Source organism: Apteryx rowi, unplaced genomic scaffold, assembly GCF_003343035.1.
Source record: "Apteryx rowi isolate R43461 unplaced genomic scaffold, aptRow1 scaffold_150, whole genome shotgun sequence".
In the NCBI taxonomy this organism is placed as follows: Eukaryota; Metazoa; Chordata; class Aves; order Apterygiformes; family Apterygidae; genus Apteryx; species Apteryx rowi.
In genome coordinates, this window is record NW_020447753.1 from 764,350 (window position 1) to 784,173 (window position 19,824).

Genomic DNA, 19,824 nt, shown 5'->3' on the forward strand with positions numbered 1-19,824 from the left:
GCCCCTTCAGTGCCGTTGCCTGCTGGTGTCACCGAAGCTGGGCCACTGAGCAAGAAGGGCAAGAGAACGCAAAGCACAGCCCAAACTGCCCAGTTTCAGGCTCTTTTGAAAGTTAGTTTCTCCTGATATTTTTTTAACCTGCTTCCAGCCTCACAAAGGACACTTTGTTCTGTGTTTGACAATATTAGCACTAARGGCGCCCTGTACTATTTATTTCCCACCTTCAAAGAATACACACGCACACATGGCCACACGCGTGCACACACAGGACATCCACACCATGCACGCAGGGAACAGCACAAACACAAACATACAGTGTGCGTGCGTGCGTGCGCGCACACACACACACACACAGAGGGCACAATCAGTTGTAGCCCTGAATTTAAGCTTCCTATGTAGAATATTAGCATGAGCAAATAGATTACAGACATTTGTCCCTTCCAACCTGACGGCTGCGGGGGCAGCTCAAGGAGCTCATTGTACCGGGGGGGGGGCGGGGGGCCGGGGCGGCCCTGCCCCCTCCGCCGGGGCCGGGGCCGGGAGCGGGGCCATCCTGCCCCCCGTCGGGGCTGGGGCCGGGGCTGGAGCGGGGCGGTCCTGCCCCCCGTCGGGGCCGGGGCCGGGGCCGGGGCCGGGGCCGGGCCGGGGCGGTCCTGCCCCCGCGGGCCCCCCCACCGTCGGGGCCGGGAGCGGCGCGGCGGCGGAGCCCGGGGCAGCTCTCCGTCCCGCGGCAGCCATGGCGGAGGGCTCCGAGAAGGTGCCCATCGCCCGAGCGGGGCCCGACGACGTGGAGCAATGCCTGCCCCCCGTGAGTGCTGCCGGCCGCCGGGACGGGGCGGGACGGGACGGGACGGGACGGTCGGATCGGGCCGGGCCGGGAAGGGAAGAGCCGGGCCGGGATGGTGCAGGACGGGTGGGGACGGGACGGGACGGGAGGGGTCCTGTGGGGAGGAGTCGGGTCGGGGGCTCGGGTTGGACCAGGACGGGCCGGGATAAGTCAGGTCGGGACAGTATGGGCCGGGTCAGATCGGGCCGGGCTGGGTCAGGGTGGGACGGTCGGGCCGGGCCGGGCGGGGACGAGTCGGGTCGGGGGCTCGAACTGGCGTCGCGGCGGGTCCGGGGCCGGGGAGCGGCGAGCGGGGCGCGGGGCGCGGGCCGGCTCCCAGCGTTGCCCCCTGCAGGCGTACACGGCGGCGGGGCCCCCCGGGCCGGGGCGGCTGCTGAAGGCGGGGGCGGCGGTGCTCATCGCCGGGGCCCTCCTGCTCCTGGCCGGGGCCATCGGCGCCTTCTACTTCTGGAAAGCCACCGAGCGGCAGGTGAGCGGGGCCGGGGCCGGGCACACACAGACCAGGGAAGCACGTTGCCCCATCGAGTCAGCTTTTCATGGGCTGCTTGAGCATAAGCAGAGTCACAGTCTCCTCCAKAGACTCTGGAAACTTTTCTAGGGAGGACGATAAAGAGTTCTTTAAGCAGATTTATTTTTTTTCCATGTCTCCCATTTGGCTGTTTAGAAGGTGCGTCCTGGAAGCACACATATTAGTGCAAGGAAAATGTATCTCTGAGAGCACAGACAGACGCTACATTGATTTTTGCTCACAAATTCGTAAAGAACTCAAAACCCCAACCACTCTCCAGGGATTCACATCCTGGCAAACTCCAGCTGTCAGGACAAAAAAAGCATTGAAATRCATAAATTCCTTTTTCACATCATCTGCATTCTTGGTCCAGATCCTACTTGGACTCTTAAATATGCAATTCTATATTTAACCCATTAATAGGTATGATTATTTTACTCTTTAGTGGTTTGTATGGCTGTGCATACACATTTATGGTTAACAGCTGCAGAACACTGTTTAAAGTTGTGATAAGTTTCAGTGTTTGCATTTTCTGGGGTGCATGAAAAATTTTGTATGTAAAGAACAAAACTGAGAAGCCGCAGCTCAAAAATCAAACTTCAGAGATGTTGTAAGCATTAGGCTATGTTTCCATCAACTTCTCTTTATGTTTACAAAAGATTTGGCTTTGTAAACAAGATTGTGCACGCTTGAATTTAACTTGCTCATAAGTGTAATTAATATCACCRAATTTATTTTGGAACAAGCTGAACAAGCTCTATAATGTCTCCAGCCACACTCCAGTTAACATCAAGGAGAGCCTTGTGCAAATCACAGCAGAAGTTTCAATGTGAAGAAAACACACGTGCATGTAGGAATAACTCAGATAATCACGAAGAAAGTACAAAGTTTTACACCAAAAAGATGAGACAAGACGCTGACTTCCAGGATGTGCCATCAGAGCCATCTGTGTCTCTTGGTTTTTGGAAAGGGAGAGGGAGGCGAACAGGTACCTGGGGCAGGGGGTGGGCTCAGCTCGCTCACCACGGACAGCTTGGTACATTCGTGGAGTACAGGGCAAAGTTCCCCTTTGTTTATTCCTCCAGTCATCTAAATTTTGTTCTGCCATGTGAGTCATATTCGTTGCCCCACATGCCTTTTATAAAATGAGATGCATTTTCTACATCTTGCCAGGAGGTAAGTTGCTTTTTCCTGCACTGTAGGCTCTTCTCCCCTCTCAGAAAGCTAGTGATAATGCTTTTTTCTCAAAAATCTCTTTTTTCATAACATCTTTTCATGATGTCAATGTTGTAAGTTGTCATTAAGCCTCAAAGTTGATCTCCACGTAAAGACAGGGGGAAAGCTCAGAGTTATTTTTCCAGGCTGCCTTCAGATTCAAGGAGCTATAATTGACTTGTAAATGATTAGGAATCCTGTAATTGGCAGGGCTAACAAAGTCTTATCTCTAGCTCAGCCCCTAGCAGGGGAATGATGAAACACTGCGTACATGGGACTCGTTTGGTGTACCACATTCACGGGAGTCTAAGGTAGTGAAGAATATGGGAGTGAATCTGTATAATTGAGGAACCATAAATCTTTAGCACCTTAGACTTTCCCGAGCAAAGGTGAGAGCAGAAGAAAGAATTTGTCTCTAGCTGTTACTATAAATTTTTCATTAAAATGTTGTAAGGCTTTTTTTTTAAGACCAAAAGTAAACYGCTTGTGTAGTACTTTTAGCAGAACTGCACAAGAAAATTGGAAAAAACCCTCCATGGCTCATGGTCGTCTAGCAGTTACAGACCATGCTGTACTTTCCTCACTGAACATAGGGTAAGAGCAAATACTCTGACAAAAAGAACACAAGAAGTCTATATCCAATTTAAACAAGGTTCACTTTCATTACAAGCTGGGAAGCATGTTAGCATTCAAGAGGAACACATTTTCCAGCGCCTCACCAGAACATCCTAAGAAATAAATGGGGGTTGGCCTCCTTCAGAGTGGGGTATTCACTCCCACTCTCCTTTGGGAATCGTGTCTGTGTAAGGAGTGATTCCCAAAATACAGCCTTGAAGGTTCTTATGTCAGAGTTAGCCTGGATGTGGAAGCATCCCACAGTGCTTTTGTGGTACTAAAACTAAAGGAAAAATAAGATCTGTGTGCAGCCCCTGAGATCAAAGGATCATAGGATAGATCAGGTTGAGAAGGACCTCAGGAGGTCTCTAGTCCAACCTTCTGCTCAAAGCAAGGTCAGACCAGGTTGTTCAGGACTTTATCCAGCCAGGTCTTGAAAACCTCCAAGGATGGTGACTGCACAACCTCTCTGGGCAACCTGCTCCACTGCCAGACTGTCCCAATGGCGAGGCTGGTTATATTAGTGTGGTGTTGATTACTGGAGGATTATCAAATACCTACAGAGATTTGAATAAAAGGAGCTGAATAGGGATATCACAGTCAGATTGACATATCACCTGCTCTAAGAGGAAGGCAATACACAATTAAAGCGTGCTACTGCTCTTTTACTGATTCCAGGTTTACAATGTTCACTATACTATGAGTATCAATGGAAAAGTACAAGACGGATCGATGGAAATAGATGCTGGAAACAACTTAGAGACATTCAAAACAGGAAGTGGGAGCGAAGAGGCTGTTGAAGTTCATGATTTCCAGATTGTAAGTACAGCCAACCTGGTCTTTCATATAATACGCTCCAGCGTTGGACTCCACAGACACACTGCACTGTCTCAACTTATCTCCCCAGTTCACTCTCAGGCTCCAGTCCCACAACTATCCACATAGACATCCATGCGCTCCTAGCTTTCTTTCACAGTGAGCCAAGTAGTTTCCTCTAAAACAAAATCTAAGTGCTTTTTGGGGGTAGTTCATCCCAGGGACCACTCCAGGAAGCAGTATGGATTAGACTGCATGAGCTTTGGCTCTGTGTAACACTTTGCACTTTTAAACCACTAAATAGAGCTGCAACACATACCCTTGAGATCACGCTAGAAAAACATCCTGGCAGGCTGTGACACAGCCCTTACACTATTTCATATGATTTGAACTGAAAAAACAACCCCCCTCCCCCAAATGTCATCATTTTAGGAGCATAGGGTCAGCGTGTTAAGCTAAGTAGAGACCRAGGACAAACTGCTATACAGCACGGGCACATCCTTGGTCTCTGCCAGGCAAAGTAGTGTGGAGCAGCTTGTGTCCTTGATCTYGAGGCAGAGACCAAGGACCCAGATCCTGCAATTAATGTTGTCAGGAGCAGAACACTCAACTTCAGAGGAGTTAAGAGAAAACCTTCTGTAAGTCAAAGCAGCACGTAAAATAAAGGGCACCATCAGCTACTGGGAAGACTTGCCTTCTGGGGCAGCCACTCTCCCCATGTTGAATCTGTAGAGGAGAGGAAAATCAGCTTCTTGGCTTCTCCACAGGTACAAGCAAATTCACGCCTGGAGACCCAGGACCCCAAATTGCCTGACASCTGTGGTTCAGGCCTTTATGAAATTCTCGCTAACATCACCATAGCAACGTTATTAGCGGCTGAATAACAGCACTGAYAATGAGCTCTTATCGTTTGCCTTCCCTGTTCCACATCTGCACAAAAGCACCAGTTCACTGGAGAGCTGCTGAATGCCTCTTGCCTTGATCTGTGCTACTGATGAGTGCAGCCAGTAACCTGGCTAATGCCAGTTGCAGCTGGGTCAGAAACCAGCTCCYGAGACCTCTCAGAGCCGGTGCCTGCTTGTAGTTGCAGAGGGCCGAGATCAGGCTAAGCGAGAGCAAAGCGATGCTGCCAGTCCAATTTTGAGCCAAAAATGAGCATAAACGAGAAAGAAAAAGATGAGATGCACTTTCGGAGGCCAAGTCTTTACATTAGCAACTTGGGATTGACTGGTGTGCATGAACGCAGCTCAGGTGATTGCATGGTCAGTAAAGACTTGGATTTGGCCACACTGGATTGCTGCCGGCACTCTCAGTGTGCCATGAAGTCCCTGCATCCCCCTCCCTCGAGCACGCATCCCCGTACAGGGCCCACCTCTCTTGCTGGCTTAGAATTACTTCATTTTGGCAGGGGTCTGTGTCCAACCGTACAAGAGCTATATGACTAGATACAGTTGCCTTGGTACTGTGCATGCCAAACCGTGCTAGATGCCAAAGGTACCCATGAGGTCTGCACAAGGCAGGTGGCACAGGACGTACAGGAGACACATGACCCTCTGGCCTGGCAGCGGGAGGCTAGGCAGAAGGCTCTAGCACATCAAATGCCACTAGATATTTATATTTAGGTGGCGGAATGGAGCTATGCAACCCTATGAAAGACATGCAAGTTTTGCTGTCTACAATCAGGTGTCTAAATTCATGCTGTAAAAAGAGAGCACTCTTTTACATGCACCCAGAAAGTCACAGCAGGAACATAGAAGAAACAGGTGAGATTGCACTGCCTAAATATAGGTGCACAGATGTCCCAGACTGCTTGGGATGCCTGCACAAGGCTGGCAGATGTGACACAAGACTCGCAAGAGACCTGCACCCCTCTGGGGCAGCTGAGATACCCTCCAGGTTGCCTAAAACTAGACATCTGCGTTTAGGCAACTGCTTCTCACCCTCATAGCCCAGATGAAGAAAGTCTCAATATACATATAGATTCACGCACCAAAGTCCCAGTCATGAGCTTCCCCTTGCAGTCACAGGGATTTAAGTGTATAAATTGGACCAAGCTGCCCACATGCTTCTGAAAATCTGTGTAAAAGTGCCAAGGGTACTGCACAGCCAGCTAACACAATTTTAAGGCTGCCTACAKTTGGTGCTAAGTTACAGTTCAAATCATGTTAACTAATTCCTTAGCAGAGCTACTCCAAGTAGCCTAAAGCTGGCTTGGAGACACATATATAAAACACCTCCCATTTTGCAGAAATAAGTGAAAACATCTAAGCCCATTTGTCCAAAATTATAAAGCTAAAATTATGATAGAGGAATGTTTTATTGCATCTGTTTGTTTTTAAATAAGATTCAACCTTCAATCTAAAAATTCAGTGGCAACTAACACAGCTTGAGTGCTTTATTTGAAGCAGTCGGGAGATAGAGAGCTGCACGTAACCACAGGCTTTCTATTTTTGTAGGGCATAACTGGAATCCGTTTTGCTGAAGGAGAAAAGTGTTACATCAAAGCTCAACCAAAAGCTCACGTCCCTGAAGTTGATGCTATGACTAAAGAGAGCCTCTCATCTGATCTGGTAAGGGGTAATTAAAAAAAAAAATCTTTATATAAAGAGGGATTTTAAAGGTTATTTAAATACAAACAGAAATGATAGATGAAAACCACCGAACAAGTCAGCTGTAGATGGCTGAGGGTTCATGAACTAATTCTAAAGGGTTCCCAAAAGGTAGGAAAAGCAAGACTGGTGTCAGTAGGTATATTTTATTACACTGTGTCCAGGGGCAGAGTGGAAGTCTGCAGATGAGGGACTAGGGGGAAGCTGCAGACCAATCTCTCATTGATCATTAGGAGCTCTGGGGATAAAAGCATCCAGCTGAGATCGGGCTGACCATCAGGCTGTAAAGGGAGAACATGGAGAGAACGGCTGCTCCAGTCCATCCACTCCAAAAAGTGCCAGTGATGGGGTCCCAACACATTTAAATCAAAACTCGTGAGCAGAAGCAGGGACTCCTCCCCACCCCCCAGTCCTCTGAAATAGGAAATAAAGGGGAGGCACAGAAAATATTGGAAAGGTTCAGCTAACTCGGAAGAAATAACGTTAAAAAGCCTCAGTCTTCACCTTCTTGCATCAGACTTCATTTTAGGGCATCATGTTAACTCAAAATTTCATGAAAGCTGCATCATGGACTTGTGCCCTGCAGCTGTAATTCTCAGCCAGACCTCACCAAAAACTCTCCCTATCTCACATTTGCAGAAAACCTATTGTTATAGGTGTGCAAAGCCCAAGTTTCCCAAAGGTCAGTCCCCTAAACCCATCATTCATGCAGGAGCAGCGCCAGTGGCTTCAGTGCAGCTGAACACTTTGCGGTGCAGACCCTGGCACAGGGCTCCAGCCATCAAAAGGAGAATACAGTAGACAGATCTACAACTCCTTTCTCTGGCTTTGCTCCAGAATAAAAGTTGGAAAACATTTAGCTGGAAGAGAGGCACAGTTAAGGCAAAAGTAGAAAAAAAATCATGCCTGTGTTCTTGGAGTTCACAGTAGAGGATTAAATTGTTTTCTTGTGATAAAAAAAGATCATCTTCCCTCCTGCGTAGTCTGAATTGACAATGTGAGCCAAATTTTGCCATCTCGCGATGACTGTAGGAGTTTGGGAATAATACGGACAAAACGCAGCTACACAGGGGTCATGGTGGCCCTGGACTCCCTTTGTACATGTTGCTCCCTCGGGCAACGGGAGAGGATTTAACTCCAGGCCAAGCACTGCAGAGTTGAGTTCCCACTAGCTCAGGAGTCAGGGATGCTCCCATCTGCCAGCTCACCGCCTCTGCCTTTTGGCATTTCTAACACAGCTCCGCCCAGCCCAACATAACTAACCCAGCTATCGTGGTCCTACCTACCTCACGGCGGTCCCCAGCTCTGCAGCTGGCGAATGGGGCAGGAACGTGACTTTCGTATAAGCGTGGGTGCTCACAGCTGATGCTGCCAGCACTCTGATTCTGCAGCAGTGGCCTTGCCCAATAAGAGAAGCAGAAGTTATTATTTTAAAATAAAGAGTGTGGTTAGCAGCATGGCTCCAGAGCAGGCTTTGCCATGACAGCAATTTTAATATAGATTGATAAATCCTCTGACTTCACAGCAGTGACAGAAAAGTTAAAATATCCTGTATGGATATCCAGATGCACAAATTCCTCTAGGTTTGTACTGAAGGCAGTCCCAGATAATCCAGCTTTAAAGAGTATTTGGGGTCAAATACTCTTTGGGGTCCTTTGAGTCAAATACGATAGCAGCCACATCACTTCCGGTGGTATGTGCCACCCTAGCTCAGCCTGGGCTTAGTAAGCTTGAGGGGCTACAGCTCTCTGACTGGACAGGCAAGGCAGGAACAGAAACTGCTGTTGTTGCCGTGGGGCCATGGCCAAGCTACAGGGCCAAGAGATTTTTGCAATCTAACACAAATGAACTCGCTGCTTGGCCCCTGCTTGACACCGCAAGCAGCGCCTTGCAGTGACACACACTAAGTGCCAGGACAAGGGAGAAGTTCCCTGACCTCCTTCCTCAGTGCCGTCCACTCAGTAGTCTTGCTGCATCTCCCTGCAAAGTGTGTTGTAATTACTAAACATCTGCTTAAAGGAAAACAACAACAACAGCAAAACAAAAAAGCCCCAAATCTCTAAAACCAATCAGCAAAGCAGCAGGAGTCCGTTGCAAAGCCTGCTGAAATTGGTGGCATTTTCCCTGTGACAGCAATGCCCAAATTCTAGGCAGAGACCCAGATCTCTTCTACCTTACTTCAGTTTTTGGGACATCTAGACATTTTGACCTAGCATTATTGCCTAAGCTCGGTGTTTCAAATTTTTTTTTATCTTTTAATAAGAATAAAGTTGCAATCCTGAAGATGTCATCTTAAAACAGTAGAAAGTTGTTTCTAATCTTCTACCTGGCTACAGTAAACATATTTCCTCTCTTGTTTTCTGTGTATTTTCACTTAAGATGCACCACTTAAAGTGCTACAATAAATTGTATGCAAAGACAAAACAGGCAGTACAATTTAATGCTACTGTTGTAACATTAACCTCTCTGTTGCTTGACTTCTCTGATTAAATGTACAACTGGAATGGCAAAGTAGTCTTTACTTTTCTAGTTACAGAAAGTTCTCTGATACATATGCATTTATGAGAAAGTATGTGTATGCTGTTCTCTTACAATACATATTTAATCATGACCAACATTGCCTATAAAATGGTTGATTAAAATAAAGTTTATAGATAGCCAAAGGTCTGTCTGCTCAGAAGTTAGTATGATTTAAAAACAGAAACAAAGGATATTTTTGAAAACTAGTTTCAATTATTTCTCATGCTGATAAAAGCTTAAGTGGAAGAAAATTAATAAAGTTCTCACTAGACAGATTGGATAGTGAACTTAAATGACTTAAGGCCCTCAAAGAAATCAATAAACACATTAAACAAACAACAACCTGACAGAATAAATTGATCAAGTCAGTTATTAACAAATCTTGATGACTTTTTTGGAAGCAATTTAGAATTTCAACTTTGAAGTACTGGTTTTCACGATTCGCTAGTTGGGGTTTTTCTAGTATTTCACTGTTGCTAAAGAATAGTTACACGTTTTATGTAAAATAATACTTTGAACTAACAACTTTAAAGAATCAATCACTGGCATTTTCCCACATTACTTTGAAGAGATGAACCAAAAACCTGCAGGGTACACTTCAAAAATGAAGGCTCCTTTAACTTGCACTTCAAGCTTTTGGTCAATTGAATTGCTTTTACTGAACAAGACCTTTAATCAGACCAATCGTGTTGACTTAAAACTGGAAGCTATAGTTCTCAAACTATAACCTTCTCTTCTATAACCTGTGAAGAAGATATTTATATGTTCACAATAGAAAAATATTTTAGAAGTACATGAAATGAGAACAGAACTTGACAAAAGGTTCAAGTCTTGTTTTTTAGCTAGTGTTTTGCATTGCAGTTTTGCTGAAGACAGTGAATCATCATGGTTTCTGCCAGCTGAGATTCTGGTGCTCTGGGCTGGATGAGCTCTGTCACCTCATCCAGTCCCTACAACCACAGGCAATACCAGTCCTGGTAAATCAGGCGAAAGCTTTCCAGAAGAAACTCTGGTGAAATCTCAGCCCCAACAAAGCTGACAGTAGTTTTGCCATTCATTTCAGAGGTGGGAGCAGTCACCCAAAACTTGGCTCTCTACTAGCAGTTCACATACAAGAAAAAGCATGTTTGGTATTAGTTGCAGCTGATGATTATACATTTTGGTGCTCAATAACTAAGAGCAAGCAGGCACATGACTGTTCACTGAACTAGCAAAGGATTTATGCTCTTCTRTTTGCAGGAAGATGAAATCATGCCTGTTAAATTTGATGAAAACTCCCTTATCTGGGTGGCTGCAGATGAGCCTATCAAGGATAACAGTTTTCTAAGCCCCAAAATTTTAGAGCTTTGTGAAGATCTTCCGATTTTCTGGCTTCGACCAACGTATCCCAAAGGTAAGACACCCTGCATTTGAGAAGTATATCATCCCTCCCTTCACCTAACCATCAGCCCCAAATAAGGTTTACCCCCGAGATCTGCACATCTTGGAAAGCAGTATCCTTTTCCCTCTTGCCCAGCCCCTCTGCCAGAGCCCTCATGGGTTGGTGCCATGATTGCAGGCTGGAACTCAGCTCACATGTGTCTAGACATTTGGTCTTCGATACCTACACTTCCTCAGATGATCTATACCACCCACATGGGTGACTTACCATGGGATGAATCATTCCCAAAGGTCAGCAGGGACAAGACAATAGCTTAAACTAGTCCCCTAARTTTTCAGGCAGCTGACGTCAGCTAGCAGAAATCCCACACCTGGCCAAGAGCTGGGGAACAGCAAGCTCCAGAGCTGGGGCCATAGCTGTCGTGTTTCCCACCCTGCTCCTCTAGAGGGTTTCAGTGGAGTGGAAGGATGAGATGCTTTAGCTATAGGCAACCAGCAGATGAAGTTCATGAGGTCCTGGGAGCAGCCCCAGGACGGAAACATCACTGTTGTCCAGAGCCAAGCTCGTGGAGGTGTTCATTGGAGTTACCATGAAGATGGCAACTTATCCAGGTGACTTCCAGGCCTGGAGGAAGAGAAGAGGGCTTGAAGAGAAGATTTACTGCTCCTTGGTCTAGTTAATATTAAAACAATCAAAAAAAAAAAAAGTTGGTATCATTAGAGCACCTGGGGATACAAACTGCCAGTATTTTAGTTTTTCCATGATCTTGCACATCCCTTTGGGCAAAAGAGCACGGTCAAAGCAGTCCAGAAGTTTCCACAAGGTTCCCCAGCTGCCTGCTTGGGAGCAGGGCACTAGTCTGTCACAGCTGCTCTTTAAAACATGAGATGCATATGACTACTCTTGCTAGCGCTGGCAACTGCTGCTGAGTTAACATCATTGACCATGTGGCGAGTCAAAAAGCACCTCCTCACATTTGCCTTCCAAGTCTGTTCTGCTTCAAGGGGAGAAGGAGAAAAAAAAGGTAATCRCACACCTCTTTGGCATGATATTGGGCCATGTATAAAATACAGAAAAGCAAGCAGCTCCCATTGGGATGCCTGTCAAGTTTTTCACTATGCCTTTTTTTTCTTTTAATAAAATGTTAGACAGTCTTTGAATATATACAGGGGCATGTTCAAACTATGATGATCTTCTGGTGATTATTTCTTCAGACAACCAAAGGGAAAGGAGAGAAATAAAGAGGAAAATAGGCCAATCAGAGTCAAACTTTGATGTGGAGGAACTGGAAGCTGCTACTGAAGAAGTAAATACCAGGTCTCCCACCACACAACTGATGCAGGAGCTTGATCACCAATCTAATGAAACCCAGCCAATGGGACAAGAAACTGATCAAACACTTAATCCAGACAATCCGTATAATGTAAGTTATTTGTACTATAACTGTCTTTCAGAGCACAAGACTGTTGTAGACAGATAATACTGAAGTAGTAGGGTTTTTTTAATATATTTTAAATTTGCACATTTTTGCTCTTTTAGCTTTCTTCCAAAAGTACAGACTTGTAAAGCACCTCTACTTCCAAGACATTCAAATAAAAGTTTATCCCCAGTCCTCCTCTCTGTCCCTCACCCCTAGTTTTTATTAAGCCTCAGTCTGAAACAAGAATATGCACTGGAGGTGGCAAGCTTAAGACAACTTGACAAAAAGATGCTTTAAGAGTTCCATACAGAAGAAGTACTAGAGTCATTTTACAGAGATATAGTCTGAAAATAAACCAAAGTTTGTCCTGATCAGACAGCTGAACCTGATCTTTTACTGACAAGACAAGTCTAGTAGTTAGAAACATATTATACACTCAAATGTAAATTAGTATCCGGAGTGACAACTACAGAGAAAAAGTGGTGGTTACTGTCTGGTGTCAGAGATGAGGATTAGGCCAAATAAATCTGTTCTCCGAGCCATAACTATCAGGGTAAAAGACCCTTTGACAAGCAATTCACAGAGCAGAAGCTGTTTAGAAACCAATAGTAGGTGCAGGGGTGACTATTACAAAATTTGTCCTTACTCTGACATGAAGCAGTCCACAGAAAGAGCAGAGGAGCTCCCCTGCGTCCCAACACCTTTGCAGGGCTGCAGAAAACTAACTGTACAATAAGCAACTTCCAGTCTACTGCACCAATGCCAGACAATTTACATCCACCACTCGGTGCAGCAGGAATAAGGCATTTTAATAGAACATTGTCACAAGATAAATGGCTCCTGCTTTGGAAATAAGTCCCAGCTTTGACTTGACATTTATGCAACAGCAGGAGATCATTATCCTGTGACAGCATTCTACTGAGTTGACATCCCTTAATTAAACTTAAATTAAGCACTTCAAATAAAGTGGATCTAAACTGACTCTCTCATGAACTCAGTAAAATAGCAGCAGCACTGGGATTGAACTTCTATTCACATCTATTACCTTTAAGTCCATGGTGTCCAAGTCACCTTTTTCCTCTGGAGAGCAGTGGTAGCTGCTGCAGGTCCGTTTGTCCAGCCAGAAGGCTCCTGCGGCAAATCAAGTACTTTGAGTCGGATACACTCCCTAGACTTCCTTTAGGCTGCAGAGTAGGATTCACTTCCATTAACTTTTGTTATTGCATAGATGTCCATATCTAAGCTTTCTTAGAGGCTGATTCATTCAATTTAAAAGTACATTAAATTATACTGTAGGCCTTTCCTTCAGGATGAAATCAATCATCCCTAGAACTACTTGTTTCTCTTCACCCACTATAAAGGGAGTCCAGACAATGAACTTGGATGCTCACACTGCCAATATCCGAGTTCAAGGAAGATGAATCCCACCCCAAGCAAAACAACACCCTCCATGCTATCAGCACTGGCAGTGGGTTGCTAAAGGCCTGAACTAAGCAGTTGTCACTAGCATCCACTACGAGCTTGGAAAATAAACTGCACCCCCCTGTGCCTCATGTTTTCAATGCGCTGCTAGTTCTCTGAAAGGAAAGAGCTAGATATTACTCTGACATTTGCTCTTTGCTGCTGCTACTCCTGAAATAGCACCAATGGAAAAAGAACAAATTGGTTTCAAAAAGCAGAATATTCATTTTTTACCCAGAAAATAGTAAAAGAATTTTGAAGGAATAGGGCAGTAGTAGTAGGAGCCTGCCTTTATGCATTCTATAAATGCCTTGTTCTATATGCAGCTCCTTACTGTCTAATGCAGAATAGCCAGAACGATCACTGTCCACAATGCACCTAAATGTGTGTGTGTGGGGGGGGGGTGGTTAGGAGGGGAGGAAGGAGAAAAGGTAACTGAAGGACAAGGGCAAAATATTTTCAATTTCAGAAAAACGCAGGCTAATAGCTTACAGAATAGTTAGCCAGGAACACAGTAAAAGCATTAAAAATACAATTTTTTTTTAAAGAAAGATTAAAAATACAGCATAAGCGTCAACACAGCCATCTGCATAAAAGCCCCAGATATCTGTCTTTATATTTTTTCCATCACTAATATCTGTATCTTGGAGTTTACTGCTGCTGAATCTTTTGCAAGGAGGCAAGAGAAGAAGAATCAAGAAGTAAGTTTGAGCTCCCTGATGTTTCTTTCTGTTGTACATAGGTGATTCCAGCAATTCCATGTCTACCAAATGGAGCAAGTTGAACAGGACCAGAATTTCATTTTTTACCCTTTGTAGCGTTAACAGGAGCACAGGTATATTCTACATTCTCAGAGAGCACAGGGATAACAGTTAATATTTTTACATTTCAGCAACTGGAAGGTGAAGGGATGGCTTTTGATCCCATGCTGGACCATCTAGGCGTGTGCTGTATTGAATGCCGACGAAGCTATACGCAGTGTCAGAGAATCTGCGAGCCTCTCATGGGCTACTACCCTTGGCCCTACAACTACCAAGGCTGTCGCACCGCCTGCCGAATCATTATGCCCTGCAGCTGGTGGGTTGCTCGTATCATGGGTGTTGTGTGAGAAAAAGCATGCAGATCCGTGACAAAATAAGCAGGAGTACAATGATGACAAACTGATGAGGGACCTACAACCGAAGTAGCATTACCAATCCTGGATTTCAAATCTGTGTGTGTTAATGCACCAAAAGTGAGGTCAGTTATTTCAACTGTAAATAAAATCTTAAATTAGCTTTACAAATGACAAGTGTACACTAGAACTGAATGCAAAAAGTAAGATGTCCCAGAACAGGTGATACCAGCTTTGCTCACAAACTGGTTTAGCAGTCTAGAAGCTTGCTCATAAACCCAAATTCAGTCTTTCATAACAAAACTGAGCTAAATGTGAAAATTTACGTCCAATTAGGCAACTAGCTAAATTTGTACACTTGGGAGCACCTTTCATCCGTGTAGCTTACTTAAATAAATCACAGGTTAAGTTGCTCTCTGTTGTTATTCATACAGTTGCCAGGTCATTATGAACAGCTATAAACCAATTACAGCATACCTTTCCCACAAAGCTGCTCCAGGGGACAGGAGAAAGTGCACATTTTATTTTTGATTCTAACACATGGCACGAAGAGGGGCCTGTGGAGCAGAATGTGTGTGGCCACAGAAGCAAAACGCTTTGCACATCCGAACATCAAAGCCACCCCAGCATCAAGAATCTTGTATCCATGATACCACTGTCGTGTCTAACAAGCATCTGCTATCCAGCAACTATGGCAAGAGTATTTACATACAGTTGTAGACCAAAAAGCTTCAAGACACTTCAGAATCTACAACAGCCAATGTATTTATAAATCCTTGAACTAGACACTTTTGACACAAGATTACAACCCCTCTTTATTCCACATGGATAGCAGTCATTCATGCTAGCTCCATTAGTCTGAAGTTAACCTCAGTTCCCCACAAGAGAAACTGCTCACCAGCAAGAAAAAAAGGTTTCTAACCTCACCCCTGTTGCTTAGGCAAACTCTGCAATTACTGGAATTGATCCTGTTAAGTATTAATTCTAAAGAAGGTGCTGAGCTGAAACACTCATGAAGGGGGAAAACTTAGGACTTCTAGTCTTGGAAAACAAAAATAAAGGTATTATACTGCCTTCTTCCATACCATACATCTTGAACTGTACCATTATATTGCTGGAGCCATCTACATGAACTTCATAAACAGTGGCCTAATTTTTCCCCAAAGTTAGCTTTTTGGAGCATTTGTTTTGTGACTAAACAGCTCTTGAGATGTTGCAAGCCTAGTAATGTTATTAACACTGTGTGACACACACAGAAGAGGAATTAATTTGACATAATCGTGCTTTAAAAGAAAAAGCCTTATGTGGAATGCTAAACAGCATATCTAAAAAGCAAAGTGTTAAATGAGAATAGGATGAGCATAGAATTTGGTATTTTGTTCTGTCATGATCACCTTTAATATAAGCTTCACCTTCCCTTAGTCTGAAGAACAGACTTGCTTTGAAAGATTTAAATTGAAAACATCTTAAAGTGGGATTTCAAGGCCTGTTGAGTTTTTGCTTTTTAAAATGAAAGTGACCTTGATTATTATGTTGTTTTAGAAGCACATCATTCATATGCTTAGAAAAGACAGGTTTTTTTTTTTACTGCAGATTAAACAAATACATTAAAAAAACTGCAWTTGCTCTCTGTGCTTTTTCAAACATAGCAAGTGTAGCAGTACCTTTAAGTACATGTTCAAGAACTGTCTGGAGAGGAAAACAAGGAGATTAGTAAATGAAACACTCAAGGTGAGGGGAAGTGTGTGTGCGTGTGTGYGCATAATGAACTAAACTGACGCTGTCTTTCACACATTATGCCATCTTGCAGGAGCACGTGACATGCTCCTCCCCRACCCCTCAGTAAAACACATTCTCCTTTAGAAGACAGAAACAAGGATCTTACAGGTCATTTCCATGTCTATACATTCTTAACAGAATTAACCCTTCCTAAGAAAAAGCTTGTACCAGCTTTTCCCTATAAGGCAGTCACGCAAACTGTGTAAGTATTAAAAGCTCCCCCTATTCATGGATGCTTAAAAAAATTAAAACATACAGTACATAAAATACAACTTTCAAGACATACATGCACAATACTAGGAAAGCCATGGTGATCATAAGAGAAGCAGATACTAGTCACAAACCATGTAAGCAGTATAAAAATCATGGGAACTACACTATTGCATGAGTAGTACAGAGTGCACATTTTATCAATTTCCAGAAGATATGCACCAAGATACCTTCCCCACCTCATACTTCAGATAAGCAAATTTATTTTTACCTATACATAGCGTTCAAATACAAAAAGCTAAACAGAATGCTCTCTTGCTGAGGCCGAGGTTGTAGAGTTCTGTTTAAGTGCAACATCTAATGTGTAAGAAAAAGCTCTGAGGCAATGAATATGACCAATGATCCAAAAGCAGATTGGGAGATGGGCAAAGAACTTCATTATTTATTTTGTATGGATGAAAGATATAGCAGTTTTCCCCACAGTGGAAGCTCAGACTACAGTTCGGTATCCACATCAATCCTATTTGTTATTGGATAGTATTTACTTCCTTTAGAAGACCAATGTTGAAAATAATTTCCCCCTACACCACAAAAATAAACCTTGCATACTAAGCAGTTCACATGTACATGTGGAAAGAACCACCAGGATTTCTGACCTGTCAGTATTCATGGGGGAGGCTCCTTGAATCTGACCCTGCACTAGCAGACACAAAATCAAATCCTTTCTTTGGCCACAGTTTAGGGGAGAGGGAAAGAAAAAGGAATATGCTTTTACCAAAAGTGTTTCCTTACCAAAGGTGGGTAGGTGTTAGAGCACTGTAATTCAACTATTCTTAAAGCTAAATTACCCACTTGAATGTGTACTAAGAGGATTAGGATGGCAGAGCAGATTAGAGGGAAAAAGACTGAGTAAATTCAGGCTGGTGGAAAGAGAAGGAAAACAGGCAGCAAAGCCACAAAACTGGTGGCAGGGGGGCAGGAGGAACCCACAAAGCAAGTGATTGGAAAGCAGAGGGAACCTGTTTTCTGTATCTATAATGCATTCCTCTCTCCACTCACCAAAAGGAACCTGAGTTTCTCCATTCCTCCTTTTTAACATGAGAATCATTCTCCAACTATAYCTGCATTAAGGAAGTAAAAGAGATGCTCAGAAGGTGCGGGGGGGAGGTCTGTCTTCTCTGTCCCCCATATAATACTTCAGCCCTGCTACAACATGCATAAATTCAAAGGAAATCTGGGTTGCAGCGGAGAACAAACTAATCACTTGTTCCATACACTTCAAAGATGTAAAGAAGCATAAAACTACTGCAGCTGGCAAGCAATGGATTGTTGAGGGAATAAACTTTCCAGATTTGCACATTGGGGTAGATGGAAACACTGCTCAGAAAGGGCAAAAGTTAGACTGAACCAGTTACACCACTATCTTTTGGTTCTGAGAGGCTCAACTGATCTTTTAAAAGCACTGTACATATACCAAAGATGAGAGGCAACCTTACACTACGACTGTCAGGCATTTTCTATGACAACCAAAACAGCAGGAGAGAGAGTAAGTCTGTTGGTGGTATAACATTACCTGTTAGATAGCAGATCCATCTTCTTGTTCCCGTATTTGCAACAGGACCTCAAATCAAAGCTTTGAGGTGAAAATACATGAAAAGACAATACATTGGTCTTCTAGCAAGTATTACCCATAGATGACCAAAAGGCATTCATAAAACTCAAAAAAATTTAAATACAAGTAAAACATGGTTTTCTATGTTTAAAAGAAAACAAAGACAAGACAGTAAAGTATACTAGCTTTCTCTCTGTCCACTTGGTCCTTACAGGAGGCTCTCTGCTTCCAGCCAACYCAGGGACTGCGTTGTAACAAATTCCCCCCTCCTCTCTAGTGCTGAGGAAGCTCCCTTTTTCCCCAGCCCAGTCTCTCACGGTCTCTATTCAACCTCTGAGCTCCCTGCTATCCTTCTCTTGACCTTTATAATCTACAGCTTCTGGAAGCATCGTGTGTTACAAATTTTGTCAAGGACAGAACAGATACTGTTCATGAAGCTACTTTTCCCAACTTTACAGGAAAGTCTTACCTGTCGGTTTCATAAAAAAATTAAGTTATAACTGTAATAGAAGAGCTGCCCTTACTGGTTTGCTTATTTTTTAAGGTGGAATACACACACACACACAGATTCCCTAACTGTGCTCAGAAACATGCTGGTATTGTGTTTAGACCCACATACTTAGCTCACAGGATTGAGATGGACAGGGCAGTCTACCACTTGATCACTACAAGTTTTAGCCTGAAGCTAGAGCATTATATTTGCATTACATATGCCTCAAGAGTACATAAATACCAATGCATTTTATTTTGCTTTTTGCCTTAAGCTAAGTGAATTGAATCCCAAAGCAGTGAAACAGTACCCACTTAAAAGAAAAATATATTGTACTTATTTGACAAAATATTCCCATAGACTTTCTGTAAGTGAAAGTAGGTAGAGGAACCCCTACTATGTTCTTTACATTAAGTAAAAAGAATTTGACTGGCAGAAAACATCCCCAAATTACTTTTTCATTTCCATTTAAGAGACTTATCTAGGCTTTTCCCATAGCAAGTCTCTTCTAAGCACCATTAAGTGCTCTGAATGACATTTATAAAGCAGGGCTGGCCAAGAGACAAGAACCGAATTTCATGAAAAAGTTAAGCTCAGGCATTTCTCTTTGTTCTACATTCGAATGGAAGTCCTTGTTCCAAATCAAGTCCACTTGGATGCTAGCATCCCATAAAGATGGAAAATGTTCTAGATACTGAGCTACTAGCTACTCAGGATTCCCCGAAGGGCAAGAAATTCCCAACTAAGGCTAAGAAGTCTTCACTCAGATATGGCACAAACATACCCTTGAGAAACTCTTCCAAGAAGCAGGCATTTCTCAGTAAGAGTCAGAGATAAGGCCTTACAAATTCAATCCATCTCCCTTCATCATATTCAAAGACCAGGATAACACTCAGTTCTGAAGGTCATCAGATTCAAACTTCAGGAAATCTTGAAGCTAGAAGCGATTTAAAAAGAAATCACTGTCAAGCTTGCACTGTAGGATAATCATGATGTGAGTGTATCAAGAAACTGCAGTTTTGTCAGGACTGCAGTTATAGTCTACAGCTGCCAAGTAAGACAATCTCAAGCCATTGCTATAGTAAACATCCTAACACAAGCTCTCTTCAGAGTTTTGTGAGATTTTCAGATCTCAGTACTACTACACAGGCATAGTAACAGTACCATGGGGRAAAAAAAGAAAAAAAAACCACACACTACCACATTTTTGCAGCATCATAGCAAAAC

At 43.7% G+C, this 19,824-nt stretch overlaps 1 protein-coding gene across 1 annotated transcript; it reads left to right on the forward strand.

The window, feature by feature from the left end:
- The first annotated feature begins 899 nt into the window (after nucleotides 1-899).
- Nucleotides 900-17,538, forward strand: CNMD (chondromodulin). The gene is made up of 6 exons (XM_026058967.1): nucleotides 900-1,316; nucleotides 3,864-4,004; nucleotides 6,458-6,571; nucleotides 10,370-10,523; nucleotides 11,726-11,934; nucleotides 14,285-17,538. Exons 1-6 carry the CDS (start codon nucleotides 900-902, stop codon nucleotides 14,498-14,500), a joined length of 1,251 nt encoding a protein of 416 aa, XP_025914752.1. The 3' UTR covers nucleotides 14,501-17,538.
- Nucleotides 17,539-19,824: the final 2,286 nt, after the last annotated feature.